Source organism: Zophobas morio, unplaced genomic scaffold (genome assembly GCF_036711695.1).
Source record: "Zophobas morio isolate AGI-343-1 ecotype UQ-CSIRO unplaced genomic scaffold, CSIRO_AGI_Zmor_V1 ptg000024l, whole genome shotgun sequence".
Taxonomy (NCBI): Eukaryota; Metazoa; Arthropoda; class Insecta; order Coleoptera; family Tenebrionidae; genus Zophobas; species Zophobas morio.
The window spans coordinates 11,493,955-11,515,528 of NW_026972129.1; the positions used below are offsets into that span (position 1 = coordinate 11,493,955).

General features: G+C 33.3%; 1 protein-coding gene across 4 annotated transcripts in view; it reads right to left on the bottom strand.

Annotated features, from left to right (window-relative positions):
* Positions 1 to 21,574, bottom strand: part of Fife (fife) — a 295,802-nt gene that overhangs the window by 148,200 nt on the left and 126,028 nt on the right. For all 4 annotated transcript variants that reach the window (XM_064064184.1, XM_064064183.1, XM_064064185.1 and 1 more), the window contains 2 exons: positions 21,078 to 21,195; positions 1,250 to 1,544 (listed from right to left, as the gene is read on the bottom strand). In XM_064064184.1, coding sequence (XP_063920254.1) covers positions 1,250 to 1,544; positions 21,078 to 21,195 — 413 coding nt within the window. The remainder of the gene's footprint in view (positions 1 to 1,249; positions 1,545 to 21,077; positions 21,196 to 21,574) is intronic.

Below are 21,574 nucleotides of genomic sequence, written 5' to 3' on the forward strand. Positions count from 1 at the left end.
CCTCTAAAAAAATGCCAGTTTTTGGATTTTTTCAGAATAAAACAACAGTTAAGTTATTTAAGATGACTTGAGTTAAGGATGAATCTTTAAAGATCTTTAAAGATTCTCTATATCCAAAACACGGAAAATATACCCATATCCTTTTTTGCAAAATTAGTTGATTCTGTATATCGCAAGTGTATACAATTTTTTTGTCAAAGCAAGTGGAAATATAGTTCAAAACTTCTACAAAAATATGTTTTCTGTCTAAAACTTGAAAATTTCTAGGTAGTTTCGAGCCCATAGGGCGCAGGAAACACAAGAAATCATAAGAGAAAACTTGACAAGTTCCATTTCTGATATTTTGAACGAAATCCGTGCATCTACCAACGCCAGAATGTGAAAACATACCCAATCGTTCGGTTGTCTTAAGAATGACAACGCAACACGTGGTAATGTTCAATAGCAACTTTTTTTTTAAGACAATCATCGACATCTTTAATAATTCTCACTATTTTCAATTTATGCGTGTACATAAACACATAGCAAGCAGGACTAAAATATGCAACAATATCCTTAATCAAGATTAATAATAAAGGAAATCCTAGATGTGAATTTTGACAAACGCCAGATAAACATTTATATATGTATAAATGTTCATCCACTAAAATTGGTTTAAATAGTGAAATCAAATTATTACACAAACCGACGAAGCGTAAATTCTCTTTATATAACAAAATTTTGTGGTTTACAGTGTCAAAAGCTTTTGAAAGCTCCGTGAATATCACATTAGCTTGTTTTTTCTTTCTATTCAAGGCACTGGACACCAATGGTGTGAATTTGGTTAAATTAGTGCAGCTAGACCTGGCGTCCATAAAGCCGTATCGACAATTTAATATGACAGGCATAATATGAATGTAAACAGTGTTAAATGATATAATTTGAAATATTTAGCTTGCCAAAATTAGACATAATCACCACCGGTCGATAATTTTTAATATGTAACTTACAACTTTCCAACATTCGGGATCTACGGATGTGTCCATTATTAAATCAAATATAAGTCATAATGGGCTGCAAGTTCATTATTTCACAAAAAAAAAACAGGTATTTGATTGATGCCTATTATAAAGTTCGATTTTATTTTTCGTGCTACCTTTAAATTGAACAATAGATATGCATCGATAGGTTTTTGGGTTTTTCATTTATACTGATATTTAAAACAACAACTAGTCTATGAACAAATAAAACTTTATGGTAATTTTTTAACCTTCTACAAACGCTGCAAGTCCAGTTGGCAGGATCTTCGTCTTCGGCGAGTTTGCTGTAGCTGGCGCAGTCTTCGCATACACGCTGTGTGCATTCGGCACACGTTCTGCTGAAATCGTCGGGTTTGAAAGCCTTCAGACACACCCGGCACGCTCCGGCTCTGCTTGGGGGTTTACCGGGCTCTGGCTTAGCTACAGGAGGAGTTGGAGGAGCCGTCGTTACAGGTGGCTTCTCTTCGACGGGAGCAGGCGGCTCGATATCGGGTATTAATGATGGTCTAGGCGACATTTTTGTTACTGAAAAAGAAGGACATTTTTAAAGCTTGTCTGCACTAAAATAACAGAATTTGCGAAAATGCATCTACCAAATCCTGTGTGGTAGAGCAAACCATCCGAAATATTATATTATGTAACAGTAGGAACGTACGCGCATACTAGTTTTGTTGTATTATCTAAAATTATGCAAAAGGAAACATGTGTCTATTCTCGCTAAAAGGTTTTGCGAGTAGGATAAATGTTGCATAAACTGATCGAACTATGTTTGAATAGCATGTGAAAAGACTAATGGAGAAGTTGTATAGTTTGAATAACAGGGTATTTATTTACAAAGATGAATCACCGACTTATCCTATAATAACAAAATGTACCTAGATAAATCAAAAGTGAATGTAGGTTAAACTGTGAAAAAAAAATAAAGAAAGCTAATTGCATATTTGTAGAAACAAGAATATAAGTGTACCTATATATTAAGATAATGGAAAAAAACAGAGTTGTCAAGAAATCCGAGTGTGTAAATGTAGATACATATTTTATATGAATAACAACGCTAATCAAAATTTTACTGTTAAATACTATTTTATTTATCTAAAATAACATATTTATGTATTTGCGATTTATGAAACCACCTTGATATTTTTTTTTTTTAGTTTGTAATGTAAGCAGTGTGAAATGTGGTTTGTAACACATTTGGGAAGATTAGGAGCGAGTTCTTGCCTTGCTAGACAATAATTCACAATCGGCTCAGACAAAGGCATGAATGACAGTATTTGAATTGACATTTAAGCATCTTAGTCATTTGTTTAAAAAATGTCACAGCCGCCAACGGTAACATTATTTGTTTAAAAAGAATATAATGGAATTTTTAATTACACCAACTTTCTTCTATTTTTATGTCAGTCGTGCTTAGTGAATAAATAATGTTACTATTAGTATTACAGTGCACCTATTGCAAGTGATACATGCCCTTCTAAAATGTTGATGACGTGATAAAAAATATATTTTGGAAAAACTCACTTGAAACTATGCTTAGCATGCTTCTTTACCTGTCCACACAAACTTTTATTTTAACGTATATGTAATAACAAAAAAATCTTAAAATTAAATTTTATAACTTTTCAAAGAGGCTGTATTTATTCCACTGTACTGCAGAGCCGAGGGAAGTTCTGTCTATTCACAGTCACCTAGTGAGTTAAAATAATACTTTGCACATTTCAAATATTTACAGGTACCGCCAGTGCATAAAAAGAACAATGTTTTATAGACTTGGAGATGTAGGCCACCCCCTTCAAGACATTAAAAATGGGCCACTTATTGTAATGACAGCGAAAACCTCGGAAAAAGTATAACCTTCCAAAGACAGTTGTAGAGTGTGCCAGGAAATACTTACAGTGGTTTCATAACTTTGATTCCCTCATTGTCTTGTCAACGAATAACGGAGCTTTTTAAATGCAAATTTCAATAATCTCAAACTAAAATAGCGGCTCTTTGTTGTATTTGGCTGGCAGGCTTCTCCTAAACAAGAGCAGCTTATCTTTAGTGGGATTAGTTTAAGATGCTCTTTGTTCGGAAATTACAGGTTTGGCAAGGTGAAAAATCATAAAACTAGTATACTCCTGGGCACACAATACTGTGAAACTTGAATGTCGATAAAGTCCACCTACTGTATTTACAAAAGATGAAGCTTGATTGAGCTTGTAACATTAATGGGCAACAAGACAAATAACATCCCACAGTTTCGTTAAGAAAATTTATAAAAATCTAACACCATGAAGAGCTGCAATATAACAATTTCAACAACAACAAAAAAATTAATGTCTATGGAACTCCAGAAGAGAATGTGCACGAAAATGTAGAAACACACCGGTAAGCCAGTGGAAATGAGAGAAAAAAGTTACTCCAGACAAAAAAAAAAAAAACGAAAAGAATTTGTATGTGGATTAATCTTCTAATTCTTTCATAGAAGTTAAAGTGAATCGCCAAGAAGAAAGTGTTAGCTAAAAAATGAGAAGAAAACCTTCAAAGTGTTATAGAAACAACAAAGGCAAAATTAAATAAAGATATTACAAAGTTTGCTACTGATATGCTGTCGTTTAGTATACAGAAAATATTACCTAGGAAAGTCAAAAAAGGAAAGATAAATGAAGCTTTTATACATGTAACGATCTCAGTGACGTGAATCACAATGATCTATAATCAAAAATGAAATGTAATACAGATAAATATGCTGCCAGACAAAAAAACTCGGACACTTGAATTTTTTATGATTACCTGCAACTGGTCGAAAAAATATTCCAAAAAGCAAATCATTAATGTATTCATTAATAGAAAACATAACTTTATTCTAGAACGCCTGGAAACAGAAAAAAGTTAAAAAAGTTGTAACACTATTAAGCATTTAGCCTAAATTTACAAATATTCAAGTGTCCGGGTTTTTTTGTCGGGCAGTGTATTTTGGAACGATAAATCAAAAATTAAAATTACCCATATTAGTAAGTTGTTGTAAGTTTGGCCAAGAAGCAAAAAATTCGTCAACAAAGAATTTTTTAACGTTGTAATTAAATTTGAACCGTACTAGTAAAAAGGTCAAAGTTTCTAGCCCCTAAGGACACCAATAATTAATCTACTACGAACGAAACAAAACAATTATTTATGCCTAAAAGAGTCATCTACGGTGCCGTTACTATATATATAATGCTATTTTGTATAATCCAGCCCAAAAAAAAAACACTCTGGGGGATATCGACCTATTAATTTCGTTTGATGATCTCGTTTTCTAAAGGATCCCTTAATTACTTTAATTTGTCTTGTAGATACCTTGACTTACTTATAAGGGCCAGCACAAAAAAAATCGTCAACGAATATATTCATTACTCGGCTGTGGGATAGAATAAATTGTTGAGTTAAATTCAACAGAAGTTTTCTAACAGTATTTAGGGAAATCAATGAGCAATTCGTTGTCGATTTGAAGGAAAACTTTTAATATTTTTTGAGGATAAATTATTTGAACAATGTATTCGCCGCTATTACGTGACATAAATGTACTATTTGGGAATTTGTAGAAAAGAGCCGAGGAACCAGCATCATGAGTTCAAAATCATATGCAACATTTTGAAGAACACAGTTAAGTAAAACTTGTATACTTATATGTATACTCGAACCTCGTTAACTCAAGCCTCGTCAAGTTTTTTGAAGGTACGTAAAATTTTGTGTGCAATTTGAAACCTAAATATATAAGAGCGGAGTACATAAGTTTAAGAATTACCAGCATTTTTTCTTTAACTTACAAAGACGTTGCTTTTCCAAATTATTAAGTCTATGGGTTAGAAACACAATTCGGAAAATCTTATGTGAACAAAAACGTGGCATTTCAGCTAAAATTACTTTTTTTTTAATTTCGTCAAATTCTAAATTCTAGTGAAAATGGGACGTTTGTGAACCTCGCGAAATATGGCTTTCCTAAAACGGTTCTTCCAGTCATTAATGTCATTTGTAACATGTCATTTAAAGTCATCGCTTTTATTGTTCTATTTTTAATAAGATAAAGAATTGACCCTTTTCCTGTAAGCAAAGTGAGTAGACATTATATAAATTCCAATGATACAGAGTGAGACAACATCGCGCAGGCGAAGTCAGATTTTTGGAGCGCCAAGTTAAAATTAACCAATGAGCGACAGATTACGCATGTGTAGCTGGTTGCATTCTGTCAAAGCGGTTTGTTGTCACAGACCTTTGCTCTGCTGCCGGAGTGCCGGATACGTAGTTTTGAAGATGCGTGCGCACGGAAAGTCACTATGGAAGTTTTACGATCTTACAGGAAAAGGGTCAATTTACTGATGCGTGTGGTATCTGTCGTGAGTCTTTGGGCATTTACTAAAATCCGTATAAGGTGATAGGTGGCACGCTTCCATGAACTACTTCGACCTTATAATCATTTATAGAAACACTCTATAAATATTTATTCAATAACAGTACCAGTTTTTCATGCTGCTGTCTAAAAAGATATTGAACGTATTATTGTATAAAGGAAGCGAAAAGAGCAACGTTCTGACCAGACAAGATTTGATAGATACGGAACTGTATCAATTCTTAAAAACGTCCATAAGAAAATAACGCCATTTTCAAAAATAATGAACTAGAAACCTGCGTCATTCAAAGTTGTCTACAAAGGAATCTGATGAAAAACTCAGTGGACTACTGTAACTTCAAAAAAATTGTGGTGGAACTGTTCACGGCATACACTCTTCTAAACATACAAATGTCTTCCTTTCCAGTAGTCACTGGGATCAAGAAAAACACATTGATTTTTAAACTCTGTCGCCATAGGACAATCGGAAGTAGGCTTTATTGGACGTCACGTGACCTTTCTGGGACCCGATAGAATGGGTCAAAAGAACTTTCCATATCTCCCATTTTTCATTCAAAAATATCTCCGTTGAAAAATAAAGTTTTTAGTATGTTCAACAAAACGTTTTAAGTTTTGTAATTATCTTCATCTATGTAGCCTGCGTTGTTTTTTTGCGTTACGTTATTACCATTGTAATACATTCTGCATATAATCTATTTCAATTTGCAAAAAATGAAGAGGCGTTCTTCGTTGTTTTGCTTTTCAATGAAATTAATTGTAAGTCATCTCCGTAAATAATACCGACGTGGCTTGTTTCTGCATTTTTTAATTAAACCAGTGGAATGCTGGTTATCGTTACGGCTGCCCGGTAATCCTAGAACATCCAGTGAGCGAAATTGCCGGATATCTACCTTTGATATGAAAATCAATACGGTAAGCGTTACTTCGTTATTTTTCACTTCAATAAACGAATAGCGAATAATTGCAGTACAATCTTTTAATCAATATCTGAAAGTAGAAGAAGATAAACATAAATTCTGAATTTTAATTTATAAAAGATTTCCTAAATTAAAGGCAGCTTTGAGTTTTTATTCAACAGCTGCCATTTTTATTCCGTTCGCATAGAAATTATTTGTACGTGGTAAAGCTTTTCACGGTAAATTAATTCTTGAACATTTGTCTGTGTGCACCCTGCATAAAATATCTCTGTGCTAACGTTAAAGTTCTTATAAAGTAACTCGAGTTATTTAGCCTTTTAAAAAGTTAGAGAAATCTTTCGCCGAGAAAGTTTTTATAGCCAGATGCATTCTCTCATTAAACTTAAAGTAAATAAATATTTATGATACTGAAGGGTGATACCGAATAAAATTTCATTTTGTTGTGCTTCTCGAATACGGTGTGACGTATCTAAAGACATTAAGGCTTCGCTACCTTACTAACTTCTGCAGAGAATTTAAAATTAGTACATTCTATGGATTTGTTTAATCTCATTATTCCGTTGGAGAACTCCATCAGTAACTAAACACCTTTTTTTTTAAGAAGTTTCTTACGAAATAAAAAAAATCTGTTGTTTACTTCATGCAGTCTTTGTTTCGTACTTATATTAATGAGTAATGACAAACAGACCGTGTTTTAAATCAACAAGTGATAATTTAAAAATAAATGTTGTGTGTAAGAGCAGCAATAGTAGGTATAAATATTAGATCTAAAATAAGTAACAAGCCGTTCCCAATACGTGTATTAGGTACTAGGCAAAGACCATCAGTCGTCATAATAAATAGGTATAGGTCACGCAAATCCTAAACGAAACCTCGTGGCTTTACAAATGATTTTAATAATGGATGCATGAGAGATTTAGATAGATCAGTTTTCTTTACGTTATAATTTGGGTTGAAAGCTTTTGTTACTTCGTTTTCTCCATAATTTAAAAGGGTTATTCTCAAGCAATCAATAAACGGTGAAATTTCTTTACATTTTTATGTTTAAAACGTTGAAATTTTTATGCTTTTATGGTAGGCCAATTTCATTCTGCGTAGTTGAAAGAAACATTTGTTGTGAATAGCGTCGAGGGAGGGTAAGCTTGCTCGATCCACCTTGTGTTTTATGACATATTTTCATTTGACATTAAAAAATTTAATCAGTGTTGACAATTTTGATGAAATTACAAGTATACGATCTTTGTACATTGCAAAAAAATATCGGTTTATTAGTCTAAATGAACAGGAAAGTTTAAGTTAAAAGTTCCAGTTTCAATTAGAAAGTATTAGAAGCTAGTATCGTTAATATGTTAAATTAAGAGATAACTTGCTGTTCTGTTGACTTCCTCTCCTTATTCTGCGGTCAAAAGCCAGGGCCGCCACTGGTTACGAGTTTCGTACTTCAATATTTCATGTTCAAAGGTGGTTAATTAAATTTTGGTTGCTCAATAAGTTTTTCATTTTATCTTTTATTTTTAATACACCCTACATCTCCATTCGTTTTATTTTTAATTGGAACTGTACGGATTCGCAGTGGGGGCGCAAACACCCGCCTACACTTTTTTAATAATGGAATATTTCAAATATTGAATGTTTTGCTAAAAGTAAATTTTTGCTATTAATAGCGGCAATACAAAATTCTCGTTCATTGCAGTACGGTAACAGAATATATGATAAATTATTGAATTTTATTATGGTGGCGTGAATATTATTAATACGAATAATTTTTATTTTATAATACCTAACCATGGTTATTAATTAACTACATTACAAGATTTGTAAAATAGGGACATCAAAATAGATTTATTAGTAACGTCTGATAAAAAAAAGGTCTTGTGTTGAATTGAATTTTTAATGGTTTGTCTTATTTCCCATTGCGGATAGTAGATGATAGAAAGATAGCTTACTCATCTAGTGTCAATTTGAGGACATCTTTTGTTGAAAACTATACCCGATAAAAAACGAAAAACTTATCTTAACGGTAAATGTTTTTGCTTTGAAATATGATATGACTTTTGTCGTATTGTTTGACTTTTTGACAATGAATATAGTGTTTTCAGAAAATTTAGGATTATGTTTAAATTGATTCCAGAACATCTTTCCGCTCTGTTATCTCTGACTTGACTTGATAATATTTCTGTAATCAAAGAATATCCTTTCATTTCTTTTCGGAAAACTCATCGCTACAAATTTGGCAAACTTTTTAACTTTATAAAAATTTACACAGAGGTAATGGCTGTATTTACACATAGGTACAGAAGATGATACCAGTCGAACAAAAACTTGTTCTAATGTGTTTCATCCTTAATATAATTAAATCCGTTTCGCCATGTTACTTTTTATGGTTGGGTCGGATCCATGTTACAACCAAATCAGGTTTTTTCTGTCTTAGGTTAGTATAGACAATGAAACAAAAACTTGTTAACAAGCGAGAATAATATTTTATGAACCCATGGTTTGTTATGTGGTGTAAAAGAAATGTTTTTACACTGCTATCTTGTAGCACCAGAAAATTTCCCATTATAATCATCGGTTTGAAAATTCACAGCGGGTCCTCAAGTGAAAAACTTACTCTGAGTCTCCTATTGGAGTAAGAAAACAGTTTAACGACTTAAATTCCAACCTCAAACGACCACACTATTAAGCATTTTCTGTGATTTATTAGATATCAAATCTGGAAGCGGAAAGAGCTGTTAATTTGGTAAATAATGTACCTGTTGTTGAAGATGTAAACACAAAAAACAGCAATATAGTAAAGAACGAATTTATTACATTTTTACTTCCCCAGCGTAAGCTAAGGAAGTTTTCTAATCGAGTCCATCAGGAGACTGGCTACTTTTATATTTTTTCAACGTTTCATGACCCCTAGAAAACAAAAACATACATAGGTCTCTAAATAAACGTCAGAAAAACGAAATTAAATTTTTATTTAGACTTTAATTTTACCATAAAATGTACAATACACCTTAATCGTAACATTGAATGTGTCTTGGGCACTTAGGTTGTTAATGCCAGGTAAATTGATTGTCATAATATTTTACTGAAAATTACTTTTATTACTAACCAATTTACTGCTATGTAATTCATCTAACTGCACCTGTGGAGCTCTGGAGCATCGGGACAAGTTCATATTTAGACATTGCTGGGCCCAAACATATCTGGTGCTATACTGTGTAATTTTAAACTTTAAATCTTTCGTCTGAAATTTGTCGTACGAACTACCAAATTTTAAAAATAACAATTTTTATTTTAAAATTAAAAAAAGATGCTTTCCTTTAGGATTCTTACCCTAAAGTAACGTTTTATGAAACTTGTTTAATACACTATTAGTTTCTTCGTATCTCCCTGCCTCCCTCATCTAACTGAAATGTGAAGTTGATTCAAGTCGTATTTATACTTTTTTGAAGTTTATACAGTTGTAAATGATGGTAGGTTCTATACTTTTCCGAATTTTCTTTGTTACACTTTGTGATGTTTACGGAAGTTTTCAACTGTCGTTGCGGAATGACTGATTGATAATACTTCCACAAAACTTTTTTTTTACGTAAAATGTTACCGATAGTTTTGTGAACGTCAAACGTTAGAAACGTCCAACATGAGTTAGTCAGGAATGACATTTACGGAGTGAAGAAAAATGGATTATTTATTAATGCATTTTAGATTGGGAACGGATGAACGGATAAATGTAAATGCAGAAATTACGGTTTTAATGGATCAAAGGCATCATTTTAAGGCTTACGTTCAGAAAATTAGTTCATAAAATAGTTACTGACATGGATTAAAAGGACAATTTAAACAGCACGATATATAGTGGAGAAAGGTTTTTCATGGAATAACTTTGAGGCAAATGAAGGTGTCCATCTGGTATGACTATAAAGAACAAGTAATCTAGATTATATTTTAAACTATAACATGGATGTTGGGAACGGATGGATGAAGTGTTACGACTTTGTCTATTATTAAAATTAATTAGAGTGAATTATATAAGGATGAAGGGTGTGAGTATTATAGTAAATTAGTATTATGAAACATATGGAATCCCACCCTACTTCTGCTGCTAAGATTGTTAACTCAGAAAACTGCAGAAGTCATTCCCTACTGTATGTCCCTAGAACTAGATTACTGATTAAATATGAGATGCAAAAATACTTTTTAGGGAGACTGAATTGAATTTTTAAAATGAATATTTCTGTGTCAAGAAAGTGATAATATTGTATATTTCATCTAATTTAGTCATGAAAGTTATTGCTGATTATAATGATCACCCAATAATGCATTTTTTTAAAAAGCAGCGTGACAAAATAATGTAATTATTTAAAGAATGTCATTGCTACTATTAGTATTCTTATTTTTTACACAAGTTACGTTATATAAAAAAAGCTTTTGGACAGCATGTTTCAGATTTCTTCGTAAAATGTCCCTTGAAAGAAAAATGTTACACTTATTCCAATGTCTTCATGAATTTTTATTACTGAATTCTTTATTGAACTTATTACATATTTTATGGATACTTACGCTATATGCAGAACAACTATGATATATGTACTTGCACGCCTATTCATTTTGACATAACTTGTGGCAACAGGTGTGTATATTTTCCACTGTAGACTTTAATAATTCTAATGTCTCCAGTATAATCACTTGTTCCATATTATAACAGTTCTGCTGACAACTCGCTCTTGTATTCTAAATTATAGTTTACTTTCTGTAAGACGAAAGACATCGTCGTCGCTGAATAATAAAGTCAACGATTGTGGCATGATTTATGTACGTTCCGTAATTAATATTTAAGCAGACTTCAAGATCCAATTACCGACTTGTACAAACAGACGGGAGAGTTTTGTTTTTATTTACACCTTTGAAAAGGGATTGTTGAAAGTCGACGTTTTATTAATCAACAATGGGAGAATTCTTGCAAATTTAATATCTCGCCGAATGAAACCCTCGAGCTGTATATTTTCAATAGGAAAGGAGATATGTTTAACTTTAGACACGTTCGAAAAGAGAATTTCTTTGTTCGTAATAAAACGAAATCTAAATCTCTCATCTACGGTTTAGCACAGCAGAGATGCGAGAGTGACTGTTTCCTCGGAGATCACTTTCTTATTTTCCGGGATAAGCTAGTTCAATGAGTGCCCCCGATTTCCTATTTACACAGGGCGATGGATAATCGATAAATTCTCCACCGACCGCCTCGTAAAATTATAACCCATAACATAAGTTAGTCTGATGTTAAAGTAAGCAATAAATTTCCGCACATTACCAACCTAAATACGACTGCTACTGAAAACAGATACGGAGTGATATATTTTGTCAATACAGAGGGGCGGATATCGGCTCTGAGCTGTTTAAACTTTTAACGAAGGGATACCTGAATGTAACTCTGCTTCCCTTCTATAATATTTATATTTAAATTCAGGAATAAATTAAAGGATGTGGCTCATGTACTGACAGCCGGAAACCTTTCGTGTTCTGTCAACGCTAAAAGTGTTAGTGATAAAAATCGATCAAAAGACAATTATTCCTATCATGCAGGGACCATTCATCAAATGATAATAATCACTTGTGGTCTATTTTTTATGATTAGCGATAATTTGTAAACATATCAGGATTCCACTTTTCACGATGCCAAATACCCAAGTAATCGAGTAAAGTGGAGTAAAATTTTCTACTTAATTTGTCAGTGTATTCTATGCTGTTGCTTAAAAGCTAAAAACATATTTTCCAGGCATTCTATTTATAATTTTTGATATTTAAATTTAACATCGAAAATAAAGTTTACAAACTAAAATTGAAAACTAGTAAGGTATAGTTGGATTCATGTATCTTTTTACACACGTGACCAAAAGCTAACGTCCGAACTAATAACTGTTACTTTGTAGTAATTAGTCAAAAAGATAACAATGTTCATAACGTCAACATGACACAAATGTGTAAACTCAGGCAGGTCTTTTGGTTTCGGTGCTTTCCGATTGGGTCGTGATTTTGTCGGATTGGGAAGGACGCCGAGTCTTTCTTTTCGAGTTTTAATCTTCGAAACCGTTCGGCAAGTAACGCCTAGAGCATCTGCAACTCGCTAAAAATTTGAGCGAAATTATTAACCATGAACCTTCAAGTGGTTTTTACTTACTTACTCGTTCTGTACCATTTAATGAGATTAAAGGACCACTGTTTTCCTTCTCAAGAGCAAAATACTCTATAAAGTTGGACACGATGTCCTGGGCACGGGAACTCAAACGTTTGCCCGTCATGTTGTAGACCAAACAGGAACAAGAAATAAGATAACAAAACATAAAAAATAGGACAACGGAACAAGAATCCTAACAACCAACAAACTTTACGAAGAACTGAATAGAAAACTTGAATAGAACAACGAAAAACTGCGATTAACCACTCTGAGTAAAACCAAAAATGACAGTGACGTTTGATGAAAAATTGATGAATTTATTATCAGTCACTAGATTGACTACATCAGTGCCTGTCGCACTATGTGGACGCATTTATTACGTATTTTATCTTTTTCTAATTCAAGGAACTTTGTGGAAGAGAATAACTGACGTAGAGGGTAATTTGGCCTAATTTCGGTAGACACACTATTTGTCTGGCTCTTCGTTTTTGTAATCCTTAAAATAAAGATTCTTATGGTAGGTGCTGTCTGAGCTTGTATGATACTTCGGTCACGTGTGTCAAAAGATACATGAATCCAACTATATGTGTTATATCGTGTTTTGTGATCAACTGGACCAAACTTAAAGTTCTATACAGTCGCACAAAACAAATTTTTTCTCTAAGTTTGACTTGGTAAGTGTCTAGTGCCAAAATTTTAGCTATTTTAATTTTCGCGGGAAACTCAGATCGGCATTATACATATTTTACATAACACTAATTTCGTTTCATTTATATGATATGTTTGCTTAATGATGGTAAATTTTATATTGGTGGCTTAAACCTTTGACTAAATTTAACAAGAACTAAAATTCCACTTCGGTTAATTGCTTAAATTATGTTTGTGCAGATCATAACTCTAGCGTTGTATGTAAATGAATTATTACGATTTTAATTACTGATGCGTCAGCTAATGAAAATCAACGAAACGTACTATTTACATGAGTTAATATGTGGAATTTTCAATTCGATCACTTGATGCACCAGCATGAAACATAGCCGCGGGAAGTTGGTTAAATTTCGGTATTGCGGATGTGTTTAACGTGTTGTATTTGACCTGACTTGATGCCTAAATTATTTATCAAGTCTCTAAGATAAACATGCTTAAATGTTATTTGCTCATTAAACCAATGGTGCTGATTTCTCATTGGAACTAACATCGTGCTACGATTATATGGATTAAAGACTTACATTAGAACAAATATCAGATGTGTCAAGTACGTATGCAATCAATTATCACGGTTTGAATTAATGGAACGCCATCGAGTGAAAAGGAACCTACTGTAGTTAAGGTCAACGCTGTTTTTGTTCGAATATCGAACCCTATATGTTATTATTGTTTCCTTTTTTGAATCACTTTAAACGTTAAAAATATGGCGTTGTCTGTCGAAGCGTATCAGTTATAAAACGTAAAATTTGAAAAAAACGTTCTTAGCAGTTATCTTTTTATTAAAAAAAAAGAATGTTTCCGGAACGGGTACGACGCTTGATGGACGACGCCAAGCGGAGTCCATCGATTTTACGAGGTCCGAAAAAGCATTTTCTATACAAATCGAACGTATTATTTTTTCTTCAACCGCTTTTAACTACAAAACTCCATTACGATAGATTGTTTAGAATAAAATAAAAATAACAATAAATTAGACTCTTTTATTGGCTTCCACGGAAAACAACATTATTTTATCGATTGTGATGGTCTGATGGTTAACATTAAAAATTACTTTACAATTTGTATAGTTCTTGAATAAAGGGATTGAGGGTAACAATTTTTCACTAAAATATTTGAGACACATATTAGCTGTCAACACCACTTACGACGTAGTGGATCCATTAATATATCAAATGTTTTTTGAGGTTTTTAACATATTTGTGACTGATGCGCCTGTACAGCTTTCAGTCACTGTGAATGATTGTTACCGTCCATGTCATCGTTACGATCGATAATCAGTAATGTGGCTAATGTCCGCCATAAACAATGGCCGATGTAGTTTTCAACATATGTGACAAATCTACATAAGCAGCTACCCTTTAACTAATAAATGATGATTTATGTTTGCTGCGACATTAATATAGTTTAATTTAAAAAAACTCATAAAACATCTAGACTCATCTATATTAAGCGGACGGGGAACGATGGTTTTTCTACACAGTTTCAAATAATTCTGGTTCGTACCTGTAAAGAATTTAATCTTAATAATTTTATTTTTGTTTGGGAAAAAATATTATTTGAGAGGTTTGAAATTTGAAATTTTAGATATGTGATTCCTCCACACTAGATTCTGTTTCGTAACATGCCACTTGCTTAGACAATAATGGTCAATACTTTGAACATTTTACTTTAAAAAATACATAAAAATTGCATTTTGAATTATTAAAAGTTAAGCTAACCTTACACGAAACTGTCATAAGTTTGACAAACTTGACCACAAAAATAGGGGGTATCAGCGCCTCCAATCAATTTTTTCGAGAATGACTTCAAGTTTTTAGATCCATGTTCCTAAGATTTACTTTTCAAATATAGTGTGACCTTAGAATATGTTCTAGTACCGGTACCATACTTGACAATTAAAATTGCTATTAACATTCACAGTGTTCATGACCCAACTTTCATTGATAAATAAGGGAGATCTGACACATTTTCAAAAAAGGGGTCAAAAGTTATTTCGGCCGTAAAGTACAAATCAAAGACAGATACTTCAAAAATTATAAAATAAAATTTTGCTACTTTAATTTTTTTTTATGAAAACTTCTATAAGTTAAAGTAAAGACATGTATGAATTGTTAAAGTACAGATAAAAAAGCAAGCTATGCGTATGTTTCAAGTGAGTTTTTCCATACCAAAATTTTGTAATGACGTCATCAACATTTTAGCAAGGACACATTTGTCAATTTTAACAGGTGTAGTGTAATACTAATAATAACAGTAGTGTATACTAAAATTTTCGAGAAAATGGAGTGAACCGTTCTTCATTTGACCTATAAGATGATGAATGCATTGATGAATAAATAAATTCATAGTATTTTGCATATTTTTGTGGGTTTTGAGTTAATTTTGGTTAGGAGAGTCACTTATATGGTTATATATTGAAATGTGAATATTGAAATCCACATTATATCTGTCACGAGTCATTCCATTTTGACACTTATATGCAAAAGCTAAAGGTTCAAAACTTTAACAAATTAAATGTAGGCTATTGTTGCGAGTCTACTTTGTCACTAAGTTTGGTCTGAGACTTTACCATCATTTTTTGAAACATCACGTACTAATATTTCTAAAAACAACAAAATACCCAGTTAAGCATTATTAATTTAATAACTCATTTAGACGTTTCGACCTAGATGAAGAAATAAATTTTAATTAACGTTTCACAATTCCTGATTATTACTTCCCGAGCGCAAGCGAAGGAAGTATTGTAATCGCGTCCGTCGGCCGACTCTCTACTTTTACGGTTTCTCTTTCTTTCATGACCCCTATAGTACGAAGAAATAGCTCTCCATTTTCCGTCTGTCTGTCTGTCCGTCTGTCCGTCTGTACGTCTATCTGTCTGTCTGTCTGTCCGTCTGTCTGTCTGTCTGTCTGCCGTCCCGGATTTTTATTAGACAGATAATCTCCAAAAGTACTGGGCCGATTGTTATCAAATTTTGTATTTATATTGGGAATATCATGTAGATGGTAGAACGCTAACCAACATTTGTCTAATCATGCCTACCAATAATGTGATGACGTCATTTCAAAATTGTACATAGTAAACGGGTTTTAAATTGTATAAAATAACAGCTTATACAGGGTGACTTAAAAAAATTAATGAATGCGTGAATTTATTTCATTGATTTAACCAGGAATTACAAAACTGAATGCTTTGAAATCTTGGAAATGTTTTAAAATTTTCCCAAGCAAGGTACATTTTTATTTTATTGAATAAATCAAGAATTGCAAAACTGATTATTTTGAAATTTTGCAGACCTTTTAAAGTTATTCTAAAAATGGTATGACGTCATCTTAAAATTTTGCTGAATAAATTACATAGATGAATGCAGAAAAAAGCCTCCACAGGAATGTCTAACAAAACTCAACCGTGTGCATTTGCTTATGGGTGAAGTGACCATGCGTCCAGATATAAACAATTCGCTCGAATAAAATCCAGTACTTCAGTGGCGGAACGAAATTTTAAAGGAAACTTAGATATCGATGACCAAAACAAAGATGAGTGTTGTAAGCCTATGATACATCAATGAATGTAGAACAAAAATGTGGTCTAAGTTTACTTACACACAACTTCCCTCGCCTCTGAGGTACAGTCGAGCAAATACAGAGTGTTCGAAAAATTAGAAAATTTGATTTTGCGAATTTTATTTTAACTTCCCTAGCGTAAGTAAGCTAAGGAAATATTGCAATCGAGTTCATCGTGGGGAGACTGAATACATAAAAGTTGGCAAAACCAATTGTTACTTCTCAAGCGTAAGCTAAGGAAGTATTGTAATAGCGTCTATCGGGGCAGCTTTCCATGTTTTTTCGACGCTTCATGACCCCAACAGTAGAAAAAAGTAGGTTTCCCCTTTTTGCCTGTCTGTCTGTCTATCTGTCGGCCGTTTGCCCGGATTTTTATTTTACATGATACACAGTTACGTAATCGTCTCTCATGGATGCATCAAGCAAGCAGAGACTCGCCTTACAGATGGAAAGTCTCCGATGCGAATGAATACTCCAGCCCTTCAAAATTGGTTCCCGTCAAAACAAAAAGGACAATGTGAGAGGACAACATACACTGTCATTATAGGTATTACACTATTACCTTACACTAAACGAAATGAATAAATTCTGTTTGAATAAGTAATCGAAGTAACTAATTTTGATAATTTTTTATGGTGACTGGAAGAATACCTCTTAATTACGCTGTATATTATCAATACATGCTTAACTTCGACTTTTTGTGTTTATACATAGAATGAATTCGACTATTAACCACGTACAGATGCTAGGATAAGCGGCGGTGGCAGGTAAAAAGTACATATGCATCTCTTTTAAAAGACGATGAACTGAGACTGATTTTATCTCCTGAAAACAGAACAAAAGTCTAATTTTTACCGATTAAGCTATAGCGAGGATTATTTTGAGCACATAGTTATTAACATGATAATTGATAATTATTATTTGATTATTATTGTTAAATATAAGGGGGCGTGCAATTTTAACTTTGCGAAGAGGCGTGTGAATATTCAGTTACGCCACTGACCGTGCCATTTCTTTATCGGCGACTTCGCACGTTGAGGAAAAATATATAAACAAACTCCCAGACACAACATCGTCACAGAATATCATACAGTACGGACAGCTTTTGAAAGTCCCATAAGAAATACACGCAACGGACCAGAACAACAATAATCGACCGTTGGGTAAGGACATGACCTTGAATTTTGGCTTGAAACTGTAGTGGCAAACCTCGTGACTAAATAAAATTTACCACCATGTCAACATTGTGCGTCAAATTTGACATTTTAGATGTTTGGTATTTAATATTGTAACTGTGATTTATTATTTTTACTGAATAGAAAATGCGCGTTCGAACAAATAAACAGAATAAATAATCTTGTGGAAACTGTACACAGGGCGCAGGGGTTCGGAATGCTGGTATGGACACAGTTACGAGGGCTGCTTTTATATATCGGCCACATGAAGGTAAAACTGAGTTGGTAGAAAATAGTGAAGCAAATCGTTTTTCTAGGGCTGCAATATAAAAGGTGAATGCTTCATGCAGCATCTTAAGCTCGCCACTCACGTTCCAACGCCGTAGTACAATTTTGTTGGATACGACCAAATTGAAGTGTTTTTGAATGTCTGTGTATGCGATCAAGCAAATCGGTTGGATGTGGACGGTCGGTGAACAAGTCTGTCGGCAGCAGTACAATCGTGTTGTATTGGATGGAAATTTGATCATGTGTGGACATGACTCGACAGTGTATATGTTATTCAAACCGTGAGAGCAGCTACAAAAGTACATTTTCGTCATTTCGTCGAACATGTTGTCATCACGATCGCAAATTTTTAACTGCAAGGTCGTAACGTGTGTGTACTGCTGCTTTTTAACAGAATTGTACAACAGTTGCATCCAATACAATCGTACTGGGGCGTTGGAACGTGAATGGCCAGCTTTAGGATTACCAAAATGGTGGACCATCATCAAAGGCGTTGAAGTGACAGAGAAGTTTATCATATATGATGGCATTACATGCAACGGCGAAATAACTACATGTTTCACAGGTATATTTCATCAAGCATTTCTTCATTAAGTATCCACAGACATAACTTAAAGAATTTTGTTCCCCCATGTCCAGATGTCTCTAGTCTGTCATATTTACTTGCACAGATTTATGTGCAAAATTTGTTCAGCTTAAAACTGTATTAATAATTTGACACTGGTTACTTTCTTTAGATTCAATTGCTGGTAAAATAGATCCTAAATCATTACAACTATTGGCATTTTCAATGTGCTGTAAAAATTGGATACCAAATAATTTTTTATTGATTATAGAAAAATATATACTTCTTTATATTTCTTATCTTACAGATTTCAAGGGAAATTTAAAGAAGCCCCTGAAGCAGGTTTTTTCATTGTGCCTGCAATCACGAGGTGGTCTACCACTATAGTCCATGTTACTATGAAAAGGTTCTCAGAATCACTTCACGAATTTAACTAACAACAAAACTTCAACCAAAAACATCAAAGTACTTTTCCCAGGGAAGATGAAAGCAACAGCGTTCACTTTCTGACTCTTCAAACGGTTCACACTTGGCGAAAATTGAAGGCATTGACAAAATAGGTAGTTGATATGTTTAGGTTGAAATTAACTTGGTAATATGATAGACTTTTATTAATGAATAAAATAAATATAAGCACAATTCTTTTTTATTGTTCAAAATGGTATTTTTTTCGTAGTCTTCATACCACACTCAAAAAATTGGTTTCAGTTCATTCGATGTTTATATCAGTTCCTTTTACATTGTTTTACGGACGAGCTGTATTTGTAATTTAGGCAACCAATATTCCACTTCGTTTCAAAAATCCCGCCTAATCAAAACGGTGGGTAAGGACACGTTGTTCCAATATTTGACGAGCTGTCTCTACTGTATGGTATACTGTGACATCGTCCCGAAGCTGAAGACAACGAGGTTGCCGGGCGGGGAATCACTCGATTAGATGTCGAGACGATACACTTGCGAAGCCAATTCGAAAAAAATTGTGCATGAGGGAGGCTGTGCTTTCTGTTTTCTAATTATTTAAAAATGTAAAACCGTCTCGGAGGCATCAAATGTCTTTTTTTTTAATGTGAAACCTTCTCGAGGGTACCAACTGTCTTTTTTAGAAATGTAAAACCTTCTCAGGGCTCCAAATGTATTTTTTTAAGAATGTGGAATCTTCTCGGGGGTCCCAACTGCCTTTTTTTTTAAATGTAAAACCTCGAGGGCCCAAATGTTTTTTTTTAAGAATCTGAAACCTTCTTTTCTTATTACACTGTGACTAATATCTTCTATATTGTTTTTATTCCATAGAAGTTATCATGAAAAAGTAAAATTACTCAAAATCAAATTTTATAGTTTTTCAGAGAAGCAGTATTTGTTGGACTGCACTTCAAAAGCGAGGGAAGTTCTGCCGAAATAAATTTAGACCAATTTTTTACTAAAATTTTGGAGATATCTGATTAATCTGTAAGATATACTCCAAATTTGAAGGCTTGAAGTGTGGGTTTGTAAAGCACATGTGGGACAGCATTTTGAACTGTAATACATGCAAATGAGTTATATTGTTAACAATATTTTGAGATGAGATACATTCTTGGGAGAAATGAGCAAATCAATTTTGATTAGCATTTCACCAATTAAAATATAACGTTAAAGTGCATTTCAAATTTCAAATTACTTGTGTTATTCGCTTCGAAGTATTGTTCCCTAGTATGTATTCAATAGACAGATTTCTTGTAGTTTTTTTATTATTTGTCTGGTGCTAGTTGGTACAGTCAATAATGTAACGACATACCATGAAAGAGCCATTGATTTGGTGCATCAGGCTGCAAACCCAATAACTTTAAAACTTTTTAAGATTCATAGCAACAGTTCTCTTGTATAAATAAATAAACAACATATTTTTTAGGTATGTTCCGTGTTACATTATTTACAAAAATAATCTAAACTTTATTCTGTTCATTAATATTTATTGCATAGAACGCTTAAAAAGTTATTTTATGATCAAATAGAAAGCAAAAATCTTTTTGTTGAAAATTAATTTCCACTTCCCTCAAGATAAAATCTGTCGCAACGACCCAACTTACTATTGCTAAATAAAAAAGTTGGAAAGTATTTAGGGAACTTTGTCCAATTTTAGGAGAATCTGCCAGATGGAGCATCGACCATCAAACTTGAAGTTTTAGTCACCAGTTTGCTACGTCATTAACCGAAACCTTGTGCGTATTTCGAGAAGTCCATAAAGCTTATATTACTTGAATCTTTTATGCATGCATCAAAATGGAAACAAAATAACAAGTAATAACGTTTACTAATTAAAGTTTTACCTTTATCTTGAGCCGTCAGGAGAGAGGAAGAAAGTGTTTGTCTCAGTTTTCCGAATGTTGTTCCCCCGTCGGCCGCTTCGGCGGCGGTATTTCCAGCTCCGGGTTCGGCCGCCACCATCTGTGAACAAACATTAAAAGGGGTTAGATTTGCTTTGAATGTTACGCCTGCTTCGCCATTGAATTTCAGCGATAACGCTAACACTGAATATTAGAACAAATTGATTCGTAAATAGCTTTTTGCACAAAAAGTTGTATGAACTGGAGTGATTGTTAGTTTAGATCCCCAAAAATCGTGAATTTCTCGCATGTAGCAGTAACTGAATTTAAACAAGTGATCAAAGTCAAATTTAATTAAAACGCAGCGTACTCGTTCTTCAAAGCTTAAGCCATAATGTACATCAGAAAAAAAGTAATTCTGTTTATTCATACTGTTTGAAGTTTAACGTCCAGTTCCTGTTGATGCTGTGGTCAGTTTTTTAAATTAAATTTTGAACAAT